The following is a 14,581-nucleotide window of genomic DNA, read 5'->3' on the forward strand; positions in this document are numbered from 1 at the left end:
GAAACATGATGGAGAATAATGAACCTGCTTCAAATATAGATATCTTTCATATACCCTGGAAAAATGCATGGATACTCATATCTTAAAACCTATTTTAGTAAAAATTGGACCGTTAACTTAGTTAAATTTTAACTCATCAAAATGGAAAAGGCTCATCTTAGTTAGGCTCAACTTAGCTTCCGACAAATGTGTCGTCAAACATAGACATCACACTCAAATATTATCCAATTTCATTTATATCACATACATTAAACTGATAACTTTTTTCTACTTTTTCGAAGTTGGTCAAAAAATATAGAAATAAAAGAATTAAATATATAGTTTAATATTAAGTAAATAAAAATTATTTAACTTTTGACTATTAAATAATATTTTTTTAGTTTCATCGCACATAACGCGGGTAGGCAGAAGGAACCTAAGAATAAAATGTTAAGACACTCCGTTTTCCATTAGGACTCGTCCGTTTGGCACTTTCGAATAGCGGTACTAACGACGCGCTTTGCCTCGTTACCAGAGCGAGGAATTGAAATTATTAAATATTTTATTCCCCCCCGAGTGGCAATCGAACCCATAACCGCCGTGTTTACGTAATCGCTCGCAATCGTGCCCTTGCGCCACGAAAGCTTTCTTATATTTGACAATATTATAATACGTTAAGTCCATCCGAGAGTACACACAATACAGTATTAAACAGTTAAATAATAAAATACTTAATTTATACTTAAATATTTATTTTACAAAAATAATAACTTAAACAATAATTAACTAACAAACAAAAATAAAATACAATCACTGTTTCCCTGATGGCTTTTTGATGAATGCTGGAAGAAAAAAAACATCATAAAACTATTTTTTAAAAATCAACTAGCTATTTATTTAACACTAGTGGGCCCGGACGCGGCTACGCCCGCGAAAATATAAGACTAAATCATTAAAATAAGTTAAAAAATAATAATAAGTGGAGATTTATTATTAGAAAAAATATCTGAGTAACCGAAATGAACAAACAAAAGAAGTAAAAGTAACTAAAGGAAATTCTTAATATTAGAAAAAAAACCTAAAGTTTGCTGTGCGCGCGTACTTAACATTTTTCTATATTAAATAATTATTAATTTTTGCGAACAATATTAAATAAAATCTCAAATGATTAAAATTACGATATTTTAAGTGTATAACTTCGGTATAGATAACCGAACTGAGATAAATTAATTATAAGCAGCAAATAATTACATAAAAAATAATAGTAATTCGAAAATCTATAAAAATTTACAAAACCATCAGTCATCTGCCCGTCCGCGTCGGTCATACTCATACTATGCCGCCCGAAGGCTAGGTCATTTGGAATCAGTCACATCTTAATTATTTATTAGAATGTTATACAGTAAACTATAATTTCCATCTAGATGAAATGCTAAAAGTGACTATTATATTTATTTTCATAAGGATGAATATCAAATTATAGAAATCATCTAATTTTTGTTAATGTATACAAATCTATATCGGCGCGCGCCATGTATGCATTAAGCAAACTCACTTTGGGTGACGTTTTCTTAAAACAGCAAACTTTGCAAGCTGTTGCTTAGCAACGCGTAGCGACGATTGTTATTAACATGGCGGAATAAATTTCTTGTCAAATTAATTATTTTAATATATTGGTATATAACGAAAATATATATTTGTAAATATGAGAAAAAAAAAGTATCCTATGTTCATCCCGGGACCCTCATGTATCTCTATATGAGTATTTTATCACAATTAAATTAGTGGTTTGGCCCTGATTGCGTAAAAGACAGACAGACAGACAGACAGACAGACAGACAGACAGACAGACAGACAGAGTTACTTTCGAATTTATAATATAGGTATGGATTATAAAGCTGAAGAGTTTTCAACCCGCTAATCTCAGGGGCTACTGTTATAAATTCAAAAAATTTTGCGTTTTGTGCTAGATAGTCTATGTATCGAGGACGACTATCTTAATAATGTTATAAATTTGAATGTTTGTCCCATTTTCAATCAAAAACGAATGAACAAATGAAATTTTTACATGAAAATGAAGTAAACATACATCTATCCTCATAAAGTTAACTTTTATAATACTAGCGACCCTCGCGCGGCTTTGCCCGCTTATAACTTATTACATTATAGTAAAGTTATACTTAATCTTTACCTAAATTGTAGCCTCTGTGTTATCTATATATATAAAATCGAAAGGTCACTCACTCATCACGAAATCTCAGAAACTACAAGTGCTAAGAATCTTACATTTTGCATAGGAGTTATTTATAGGACGTAGGTACTCGCTAAGACGGGAATTTGCAATATTCGACTTCTAAGGGGTTGTTTTTGGGGTTGAAAGTTTGTATGAAACTTTGTTACTACAAATGCTAGGAGTCTCAAATTTTGCATGGACGACCTCACTTATAGGACGTAGATACGCATAGAAATTAATAATAACGTAGTTCACGCAGGCGAAGCCGCGGGCGGGCCGTTAGTTATAATATATAAGCTATATTACTGTTTCATCTAAATCCGTTTTTGCGTTAAAGTGGAACAAGCATCTGTCCTACGAACATTAACATTTATAATATGAACAAGTTTCCCCCAAATGGGAATTAAACCAGTTAAAATTATCTATTAAACCAGTGGGGTGGCAGTGGCGATTGCAAAAAAATACTTACTTTATATTTTATTATTCAATTCCATTTATTGTTTTCTTTTTGGTATTTTCGATATAATTTTATTCCTTTCTTTATTTGATAAATTACTATAATTAGTTAGATTTGTCTGAATCTTCTTATTTCTGTCTATTTCAAACGTTTTCCCGCTTATTTTTGTTTTGTTTCCAATCTTTTTTATATTTATTTCTTTGTTTTGTAATGTATTGTTTTTTGTTTTCAAATCTTTGCTAAATTTTGTTTGAATTTTATATTGATTTTCATTAATTATAATTGTTTTAGGTTTGTTTTTGTGTGTATTTATTTTATTTTTGTTTATTTCATTATTTGGTATAACATTGGTTTTCGATTTCAAATCGGTAACAGATATTGTATTACTTTTTTCTGTATTATTTTTGTTCTTAGTATTATTTTCAATTATTTTGGAATCTATTTTATTTTTTTTATTAACTTCCTCATTGAGCCTTAAATTTGCTTTATTTCTTTCTTTATCTGTATTCAAAGTTTCTTTATTATCTGTTCTAGACTTTCTTTCGTCTAGTTTAGTTTTCTTTCCTTTTAAATCAATTTTATTTTTATCAATGCTTTTAGTTTGCATTTTGTTATTTGATTTAATATCACTGTTAGAATTAGAAGTAAGATTATCTTTCTCTTTATTTTTCTTATTTAACAGTTCTTTTTTCGCTTTGTCATTTATATTCTGCTCATTTGTTCTTGGTTCATAATTTTTTTCATTATTATTCTTCTGTTCATTTGTTTTTTGGTAGTTATTTTTTTCTTTATTATTCTTGATTAATTGTTCTTTTTTATCTGTTTTCGTTGTTTTATCAATATTCTGTTCATTTGCCGTTGGTTGATTACTTTTATCAATTTGTTTGTTTGTTGATTCTTTATCAACAGATTTTAAATCACTTTTTAATGTCACTTTATAATTTATTTCTTTATTTTTCGTATTAACAAATTCTTTTTTATCTGTTTTTCTTTTATTTTCATTTTTTTTCTGTTCATTTGCCTTTAAATGTTCATTTTTATCAAGTTTTTTATTTGACAATTGAGTATTACATTTTTCTTTATTATTGTAATTTGAAATCGGTTTGGATTTATTTTCATTGACTTTTGCCTTATTTTTATCAATCTGCTTAGAAGTTGTTGAATTATCATCAAAATTAGAACTTATATTATCAAGTCCATTATTATTATTACTAGAATTTTCCTTATCATTATCAACTTTAGCTCTTTTAGCATTACCATTATCATCTATTACTCTTTTTTTATTCTTTTTAGGTATTAATTTAGGTGGCGCCATTATTTCACTATCTTTATCGTTAATATCTTTGTTTTTATCTATATTATTATCTATATTTGAGTCGTTTTTAGTTATATCTGTTTGGTTTTTCGCTTGGAGGCATGTATTTATTATTTTTGATATTAATAACGTTCTTTCATCAGTCTCAACTGAGGGGTCTGATAGTTGTCGGTGCAATTGTGCTATTATTTTTATGTAGGATTCATCTGAAAATTAAAAATTGATATATCAATATTAGTAGGTAGAGAGAAATAGAATAGAGACAATTATGTTCTGAATGGCGGAACTTAACGAACTTAACGCCGCGCTCTGTCTGGCCATAACAGAAAAATAAAAAATAGGAATAGAACGTACAGCACAGTTTACAAATAGACGGCGTCCCACTATGCCATGATAATTACGTTTTGTATTTATAATTATCAAAATTGATTTGCTATTATTAATGTAGTTGAGTTTTATAAAACATATAAATGTTTTTGTTCTTGAGAATATTTATAACGTCTTAAAATAATTGTATTCTAAAGCAACTTTGTCTATCATAAGAGTTAAGAGTGTAAATCTAACCAAGATTTCCGTTGATAGTGGCGAACAGAAATACCTTAATGGAGTGTTTTAACACTAGGGTTCGAGGGATACTAAGCAAAATCATAAACTAACACACTTCCGTTGCCCAGTCTGGGTCGAATTCTGGACACTTTGTGGGTTAAGCAAAATTGTATATCGCGCTTTGTCTCGTTATCAGAGCAAGAAAATTTGAAATAAGTGAAAAAAAATCACGAGTGGAAATCGAATCCACAACCTGTCGTGTTTACAATCGCACGCTTGTTCGCTGCACTACCACTGGCCTCAATAACAATTTATTTACCCATATATTCAAGGTCAAACTTCATATTATGATGAAACGGTGCAATGGGTGACCATTTGTTTTGTAAAGTCCAAGAAACCTCCAAAATATCAGCGCATTTTAGTATGTAACCACCTTCAGGCTGTAATAAAAAAAATACATACAGATTTTTTTATGATATCACGATATCTTAATTCGCATAGCAGCAGCATCTGTATTAACTTTCAAAACACCCTAAAAAGGCATACATAGCCTAGTATATTGTAAAACAGACCACTGCTTAAAAAAAACATTGATGTATATTATTTTTAGCTTTATAGATGTTTAAAACAATCATCTTTTTTTGCCCTTTTCGTCTTCATGGGAATCGAACTCACATCCGTCGCTTTTACAATCAGACACTATGCCCCTGCGCCTAGATCGCCTTAAAATATTTAAGAAATTTACATATAATAATGGTATGGTTTAAATTTTGATAAATATTTTTTTAAAAGCGTAAGACTAATTAAAAGATATTGTTTTTAGTTTTACGCTCTATACCGGACTTAAAGTTTGTTAAGTGGCACTCAACACTGTACTTTGTCAACACTTTATCCTAATTTTCTCTTCTTCTTCTCAAATGTTAATTTATGCCTTGAATAACAAATTTATTCGTAATCAAACTTTACACTGAGGCCGCCGTGGTACAGGGGCACAAGGGGGTGACTGTAACGCGACTGTTGTGAGTTTGATCCCGACTCGGGGGAATTATTTTTATTAATATTTTCATTTCTTCGCTTTGGCACCAAAGTAAAAGCTCGGCGTTAGTTCCGCCACTCTACAGGCATTGCTACGAGAAATGCCTTATTCAATGGAAAATGGGGAACTGAGTGTCTTAACACTAGGTGCCATAAACATCATAATATAAACTATATATATACCAATGGCTCCATAAAAAGTGTATGTCCGTATGTTTCAGCCAACTTCGCCAGCGTGGATCTTCTGGAACGATGGGCTTTTGCATAATTCCTTAGAACCTGAAAATTAAAAAAAAAAACCTTTAAAGTGTTATTTATACATTTTATAAGAGATTTGTATTTAGAAAAATATTTAAAAAAGTACATATTTTGAATTACATAACTTGAATTACTTATTTAAATTAAAATAATTATAAAAACGATTTCAAGTTATCATGATAGTGTCTGAGTATTCATAAGCGATGTGAGTATGAAAAATATAAAATAAAATAATATCTATATAATGATCTTAGGAATTATTAGTAATGAAACTAGAACATAGTTTCATCGCGTGCGTGCGTGTGTGTATGTTTCAGAGTCGTGGTATTTCTTATTTATTTTCTTATCGAGCGCCAGTGGGGTAGCGAGATTAAGTCCCGCCCGGTGCAAAATACTTTTACAGCGCCCCCCAGACAAACCCAATATAATTTTATATGTATGTTTAAATACTTTGCGGACTATTATGCCCCTTATGAGCGGAGCCCGGGGCATGATGACCCCACTTGCCCCCCCACCCCTCATTTCGTCTCGACACTCAACCTAACTTCAGATCGGCCACAACTTTTTTCTTTTTATGAAAAAAAGAATATGTTGCGTTTTCACTATTAAATTTTCCGCTGGTAAAAGTCTATCAGTCGCTAACAAAGAGAATATTTTATATAAATGAGTGGGAATTGAATCCACAATTCATAATTTTATATAAGAAGTGTTTATATGAAATTAACTGAAAAACATTATCATGATAAATAATAGAATAGCTTTTCCCTTCACATGTTCCCTTACTACTTTTCCCTTTTTCTGTCTCTTCCTCTTTTACCCTCATACTTCCTTATACTAACATTTGTGTGATCTTTTCTTCCTCTCTCCTCCCCCTTTTTCCTCTCTCCCTTTTCCGATTCCCTATTAGAGTGTCTTCCCCTTATTACGTACCTCTACAGCGTCGCTCGGTGTTTCCACAGTAGATAATACGGAAATTCCAAGCTCTTGTTTGTGGGCACTCTTAACAGGATCCACTTGTAGATTTTTATAGAGGAAAGATTTGAAGAGACATTTCTGGAAAAACATATATATAAAGAATATAGCTACTAAACTTTAAAGTTACTGTTACCACACACAGCAATGTAGGCCTATAACCTAGTGTTAACACTCCAATTCCCATTTTACATCGAAATCTGGAGGCATTGTGTTTTGAGTGGTGGAACTCAACGAAGCGCTATGCCTCGATATCAGAGCTGAGATATGAATTTATTAAATATTACATTTCCCTAAGTGAAAATGGCACCCTGCACCACTTCTCTGGCCTCTGGTTTCATTCTAATTGGTTTATAAATATAAAAAGTTATATAAATATATCATGATAATTTTATTGTTTTATGTCTCATACCAAAAAAATTGTTGGCAGTTATGGTTGGTGTAGTAGCTTACATAGATCTATCATTTTATACTCACAGGCTGATGGACATAAAAAATCATTGAAAATGGTACAAGATCAATTCTACACTCTACAGTAACTTCCCTCCATATACCTTCTTCTTTGGTTGGGGGGTCTCTGAAAAGAACACAGTAAAGATTGAAAACTGCGACAATAATTTTTAATATATTTAATTAGAAATTTATATCAGTTAAAATCATCAATGATATTTCTTATGTAAGGCTGTTGTGGAATACATACACATAGGATATATCACTGTAAACGCAACTATTGTGGGTTCAAGTCCCACTTGGGGAAACAAAAAAATAATATGTTTATTTCATTGAATTGTGCCATTCAAAATCCATTCAAGAATTCGGCGAAAAGTGGGAAATCGAAGTGTTTTAATACATACATGCATAGCCTCACACTTCATCCCTAGAGGTGTAGTCAGAGAGAACGGAGTGCCTAACACTACGGTCTCTACATATCTCTTTTGACTCGTCCACTGTCATCGAAAGCGCAGCTGTGCTGATTATTACTTTTACCTCTCAAAAACAGGTTCGCTAACAACATTAACTTCCGATTGTAAAATTTGTACGCCTGTCAACTCTTGTGTAGCACAGAGACGTGTTTGTAGCATAGATTTTTTTAATTTCAGTTCCGCTATGGAAGGTTCCAAATTCACTGTGAGTTCTTGCTCAGAGTCTGAACTGAAAAATATGAAAAGATATTTAAGTTTTAACTGTTTATTGCATATGATATTTTTGTAGTTTCACACTACAAAAATATCATATGCAATAAACTTGGGTAAAAAGTTTAAGTTTAAAGTAAAGTAGTTTAAAAGTATTATAAGTATTGGGTATAATACTTATAATACTTTTTACCCAAGTAAAAAGATTTAAAAATCTAAAGTATCAAAATGTCAATAAAATTTATTATTTGGTGTACACTATAAAAACTATTGATAATGTATAAAATAATGTACTACACTTTTATAACAAAATTACAAAATTGAATAAGGAGCTATTACAGTATTATTTACCTTTCATTATGAAAATGTGAATTTGCTTTTTTTCTTACTTCATCAATTCTCTTTTCATAATATTTCAATTCTTTTAACAAATCTTCCTTTCTTGCCAGTAAGTTTTGTTTGATATCACGATTTCTTTTTGCCATTCTTATGTATTTATATGTGAATAAAAGTTTTAAACATTATCTTTATATAAAGTTTTTGCCTCAAAACCAAATTCGAAATAACGCTTTTCAAATGTCACTTCAGTTGTCACTTATGATAGTGTTGAATTGTTGCTATATAATAAAATAAGAAAGAATAAAAAGTTTAGAAAATTGTCATGATTTTATAAATAAATCAGCTTCTAGCTGTATCCCTCCCACACGCACAGGTAGGCAAAGAGAACCTTGTGTTAAGACACTGTACCCCATTTTCTGCCCAATTCTGGAGGTATTGCGTGTCGAGTGGCGGGATTCAACGTCGCGCTTTGCCTCGCAACCGTGGTTTTGTTTTATTAAATTATTACATTCAAATTTAAACTTTTGCATTTTTACATTCCTAAACTGTAACAGTAATATAATTATTAGGAACACACAGATGTGTGTTCCGTATTCGATAACATTATTACTAATAGAATACGTGAAGCATAACATTATACTTCACATATTCTTATTTAAAAAAATAGAATCCAATAATACAAAAAATACATATTTCTCAATATTTTTCCTTAAATATTTTAATTTTTTTAATAATTAACAACACCATGTATTTTAAAAATGTTTATGAAATATGTATGTACAATTTGTTATAATTATACAAAAATTATATATTATGTAATCTATTAGACGATAATTAAAGTTATAATAAAATCGATTATCTCATTTCAATCGATTAATAAATTGATATAAGAATTGCAAATTACAATTCCTAACGTCAAACGTCAATGCCACATCTAGATATTAAATGTAAATCAATGTAAATGTAACAAAAACATTATAGCAATTATTATAAATTAATCATAATGTATTATGTTATCAAACATATCGTGTGCAATAATTACTAATTTTTTATTATATTTTTGACATTTTATATTATTAAATATACTCAACTTAGACAATAAGTTAACAAGATTCCAATTAGATATATTACCGTTCACATTAATAAAACGATATCTAAATAAATAATCTTTTAATACGTAAAATAATGTCTATAATTCAGTCGTTATTGTAATGTATGAATGGACGGACATACGCTTTGTTTTTTTAATTATATCGTGATAATTTTTGATCGAGAAAAGTGTGAATCCTATTGAAGAAGAAATGGGTCAAACGGGGAGTGCTATGCCAGGTAAGTGTACTAAACAAAAATTATTATTATCTAACAAGATTCTAATTAGATTCGTTTTCCGTATTAGCATAACCTTAATTTTATGTTCATACAAACATGTGATAGAAACGTTTTATGTATACATATATATAACAATGATATTGTTTTTATTACTCACACTAAGTATACTAAGATTACAAAGCTGAAGGGTTTCTTTGGTTAACTATGCTCATTTCAGGAAGTATTAGTTCTTATACATTTTTCAAATTACTTTTCTTTAAAAGTCCATTCGAGGTGAAAGATTATATTAGATTACATGAATTATTTCAATGTAACAACCTATACCTATACCTGTACCTGCTGTCACAGTTGCCTCAGACACTCTGTGTCATGTGTCATACACAAGTAATATTTCCAATTGACTATGGAGGCATACCAACAGGTGAAAGCTAGTACACTCAGATATAATAGTGATAATATTTATATTACTTATATTATCAATTATAAAGCTATTTTCAAGTTCAAGGAGTATGTTTAATTAATATAAAGTGATCAAACATAACTGTTTATTATGTTTTAATCAATCTACAAATATTAATAGTCTAGTTTGTTTTTCATTGACCATGTGTTTTATAAATATAGTGTCACAATGTAGAAGATATGTTATGTAAACTTACTTTATGTTCTATTTGTAATTGTTTGATAAATAGATGCATATATTAATTTCCTAGACACATTGTGGCATATGGTGTGGAAATTAAACCCACAACCACTGCACATACATTTACATGATGGACCCCTGTGTGACAATGGCCTCAACGATTGATGTAACTTACAAATTGTATTATCTAAATCAAAAGAGAAATTATTTTTCTTAAATATAACAATAGTAATAATAGGTTATTTGACACAATATTTTGGAATTTTTAGAATATAATTTTTAATATTATAGCCCAAAGTGTGACTGTAAACACAACAGGTTATGGGTTTGATTCCCACTCAAGAAAAAATAATTAATTAAGTTAAGAGTACAAGGACAGAAGACAAAAAAAAATTTAAGCTATTAGCATGTAAATTAAGGAGGGTAAAAGAAACATTGCAATAAGCTATAGGTTTATAGCAAATTTCAGATGACAATGACTCATCAACCATACTGCTCAACACCACAATTTGTGTTGTTACCAGAGCGAAGAAATGAAAATGTAGGGAACAATTCATATTCAAAATTAATATTACCATAAACAATTATATGTTTATTAGAATCATCCGCAATATTAAATAGCGGTCTCACATATTAACCGCAATAAAAATATTAAAAAATAATAATTCATTAACCCAAGTGGGAGTGGGAAGATGTAAGATTATTTCTTGCATGAGGAGTGGTATTTTTTTATTATTAATATTATCAGTACAGATGTATGTTACATATTTTTATAGATTATTTGTCATGTATTTAGTTACATTTCTTCTGCCACTAACGACTAAAACTCGTCTTAGAACTAAGAATGTCTTCAGATAATTAACTCTTAAAAGACTCCAAAAGATTGTTTTTATATCTTCACATATGTTCTGCATATAGCAGAGTACCACCTTAGCAGACAAAGGGAACCTAGTGATAATACATTCTGTTCACTACGTACCTCTGAATAATCAAGATATTGCGTATTGAGTGAGAAAATTCTGTGTAATGTTTTTGTGGTACAAGAAAGAAGAAATAAAAATATTAAATGATTGTTACCCCGAGAACGAATTGAACACACAACCGTCACGCTTAATGCCACGTACTGCGTCACGAAGGCCTCTCTGTTTAGAAATATTCACCTGTATAAGAACCTATATTGTTCTACCTTCGTGTTAGAACAATATGTGGGCAATTCTTGTCGTCTACTGATTTGTTGTCGTAGTTCTATTCATTCTTATGACAAAGCAAATCAGCTGAGCCAAGTTAAAAAAAAATAGTGCCTTTCTTCACTATTACCATTGCGTCAGCTGATTTCATGAAAAAAAAACAAAAACCTCTTTGCATAACCGAACTCTTTTATTTAAAGTTTATTGTGTTTAACATAATTGCATTATATACTTTATTTTTACTAAAAATAAGGTCGATTTTTATTTAAATGTAAATTTTAAATGTCCATTTTGCATTGTCCCTTATCGCTAAAAACACGTGCGTTATAAAAAAACAAGAAAAAAAATAAAAGAATGACAGGTAGACGTCACAGCTGATCATCAGCTGTTCTGTGGATCGAATAGGAATATTTTGTTGTAAGTCCTTTTGTGGAATATATAGCGTTTTTAACCTTATTTTTGTATTAATTAGGTAAAAAGTTAGTTGAACTTGGCCCGAGGATAATATTTTTTGGAATTTCATGTTTTTTTAGTATGAATGTTAGTTTAAAGTTAGTTAGTTAATGGGGTTGAAGTAAGTGAATAATAATTTGTGTAGAAAATTGAGTTTTACGTCTTTTTAAATATGGTTGCTTGTTCTAAATTATTTCTAACATTGAAGATGTTATAAAATTGGACTTTTAATTTTAAATTTGAAACTATTTTTCGATATAATACTTAATGAAATTCAGGCAAAGGCTCTTGACTATAAAGCTTATATTTATTTGAACTCTGTATTTAATTTTTTTTTCTCACTTTCTTAGGCCTTGATTTATAGATATAAGTTCTATGGGAACTTTTCTGTAAGAATGATTTTTTTTTATTTAGATTATTTCACTTCCACAATGCCTGCAATCTTTCTGATGGTACCTGCACCTATAATTGTATAGATTTTCATTTCGTAGATTTGAACTGGTGGACATTTTTGCGTAATTAGAATATTTGCTTAGCTTCATGGTGTAGCTGCCCCTCATGTAGCTGGGTCGGCAGAGGGAACCTAGATTTACGATACTTCGCTACCCACTTTACCGAATTTTCGATGTTTGTATTGTAAAAATATTCGATTCGAGTGGAATTTGTATAATCTATATATATAAAATCGAAAGGTCACTCACTCATCATGAAATCTCAGAAACTACATGTGCTAGGAATCTCAAATTTTGCATAGGAGTTATTTATAGGACGTAGGTGCTCGCTAAGACGGGAATTTGCAATATTCGATTTCTAAGGGGTTGTTTTTGGGGTCGAAAGTTTGTATGAAATTTCATTACTACAAATGCTAAGTCTCAAATTTTGCATAGACGTCACTAGGACGTAGTCATGGAGACAAAAATTAATAATAACATAGTTCACGCGGGTGAAACCGCGAGCGGGCCGCTAGTACAACTATACAACTGTCGCATATACACTTACACCGCACCGTGCCACTGCTGGGCCACGACGGCCTCTTATTAGAATATGTAGAAGAAATAATAGCGTAGTTTTTTTAGCTTGCCTTCGTATACCGCACATTAGCAGAGTAGGCAGAGGGAACCAGGGAACCTAGTATTCCACAATGCGTTCCCATTACGACTCTTTCTACCGGATTCTGGAGGTATTGCGTGTTAAATGGTGGGTCTCAACGCCACATTTTGCCTCGTTACCAGGCCGAGCCAATGAAAATATGAAATATTTAATTTCCTCGAGTGGGAATCGAACCCACACCCACTTATCGTGTTTACAGTCGCACGCTTGGGCTAGCGCCATACAAAGATGATACAAAGAGAAATACATAAAAATACATACCAAAATTAAATACAAACCAATCTTATTGCAAATAGCAATCTCCGTCCGACAACCTCTGTAAAGAGGTAAGAGGTAAAGAGGAGTTTAGCCGGGAAAAAAGAGATGCTGGCTAGTGCACATTGGGAACTTTAAAATGGAAGTGAACCCGCGGTTGAAAGTAGTGTAATTTGATTTACGTAGATCGAATATAATTTATTTGGAATGTCGAATGTAGATTCAAATCTCAAACGATGGAAATTAGGATTTATATTCTAGATTTTTCTTTGGTGTGGATATCCACAAAGAGCAGTACTATAATATGTACGTAATACATTATGTTTATTCTTTAATTTTTTTAATAGTTTTGTAACAACGTACAACAAAAAAGTAAGAAACAGTAGTTCCTGGGATTAGTACGTTAAACCAGGCAAACTCTTCAGCTTTATAATATTAGTACATTCACAAGGATTCTTCGATGTCTGACAATATTACAAAAGTTACATTTGTAAATTGGTTGGAAATTATTCCTTACACCTTGGTTAAGAAAAACTCGCGTCGAAAGAGCGCAAGATGTTAAATGCCTCATTGTTTTAACGACAGATGCCCTTTTACTTTAAAAGTCGGTCGAAATTACTAAAAAGTTCCCATTTTGTATCAATTTTCAAACAAAATTGAACTCGCGACCACCGCAATAGAGCTCAAATTGACATTGCCGAGCATTTTAACTAAGCATCTGTCAATCAGCTGGTTTTTTGAACTTTATTAAAAGGAATTTCTACTGAATTTTGCTAAAAAAAATATGTGTAATTTCTTATGTACATTGGGATAAAGTTGAAAATGGTAGCGAATTAACGGTTGTGAAGGTATGCAGACCTTTTACGTGTACCTATTGAAAATTGAAATGTCAGCTGAGGCCGTCGTGATGCAGCAGTACAGTGACTGACTGCAAACGTGACGATTGTGGGTTCAATCCCTCGAATTGGGCGAAAGTGAGGAAAGGAGTGAAATATCACGTGTGGATATTTGACTCCTCGGCGGAACTCAACGCCGTCTCGGCCTCGTTACCAGCGAGGAACGGTTTCCCACTCGGTGAAATGAATTCACAGATTGGGAAACGAACAAACAACCGTCACGTTTCTAGTCGTACACTTTTGCCCCTGCGCCACGAATGAGTAAATACCTTACTTTATATATTGTACAAACGAAACGCATTAATAGTAGTTCAATGTAATCAGAAACTGTATTTTTGTTCTGTAACTTGGGGTTAATTCGACCCATATTCAATCCACTACTAGAACATATAAAGTTTTAGGACGTCAATCAAGGGTAGGTAGAAAGAACCTATAGTGTTAAGA

General features: G+C 31.2%; 2 protein-coding genes across 2 annotated transcripts in view; one reads left to right on the top strand and one right to left on the bottom strand.

Annotated features, from left to right (window-relative positions):
* Positions 1 to 710: 710 nt before the first annotated feature.
* LOC146530332 (uncharacterized) lies at positions 711 to 8,524 on the bottom strand. The gene is made up of 8 exons (XM_085200829.1): positions 8,280 to 8,524; positions 7,783 to 7,947; positions 7,273 to 7,372; positions 6,754 to 6,876; positions 5,749 to 5,844; positions 4,850 to 4,970; positions 2,682 to 4,190; positions 711 to 821 (listed from the first exon to the last, which is right to left on the bottom strand). Exons 1-7 carry the CDS (start codon positions 8,411 to 8,413, stop codon positions 2,707 to 2,709), a joined length of 2,223 nt encoding a protein of 740 aa, XP_085056955.1. The 5' UTR covers positions 8,414 to 8,524; the 3' UTR covers positions 711 to 821; positions 2,682 to 2,706.
* A 718-nt stretch (positions 8,525 to 9,242) lies between these two features.
* The window catches only part of LOC146530333 (protein neuralized-like), a 33,447-nt gene continuing 28,108 nt past the window's right edge, over positions 9,243 to 14,581 (top strand). The window contains exon 1 of the mRNA XM_085200849.1: positions 9,243 to 9,596. Within this exon, the coding sequence (XP_085056975.1) occupies positions 9,569 to 9,596 (28 nt within the window). The 5' untranslated portion in view covers positions 9,243 to 9,568. The remainder of the gene's footprint in view (positions 9,597 to 14,581) is intronic.

The sequence above is a fragment of the Heliconius melpomene genome, chromosome 17 (assembly GCF_056956725.1).
Source record: "Heliconius melpomene rosina isolate 202511_hmr_F chromosome 17, ASM5695672v1, whole genome shotgun sequence".
NCBI lineage: Eukaryota > Metazoa > Arthropoda > Insecta > Lepidoptera > Nymphalidae > Heliconius > Heliconius melpomene.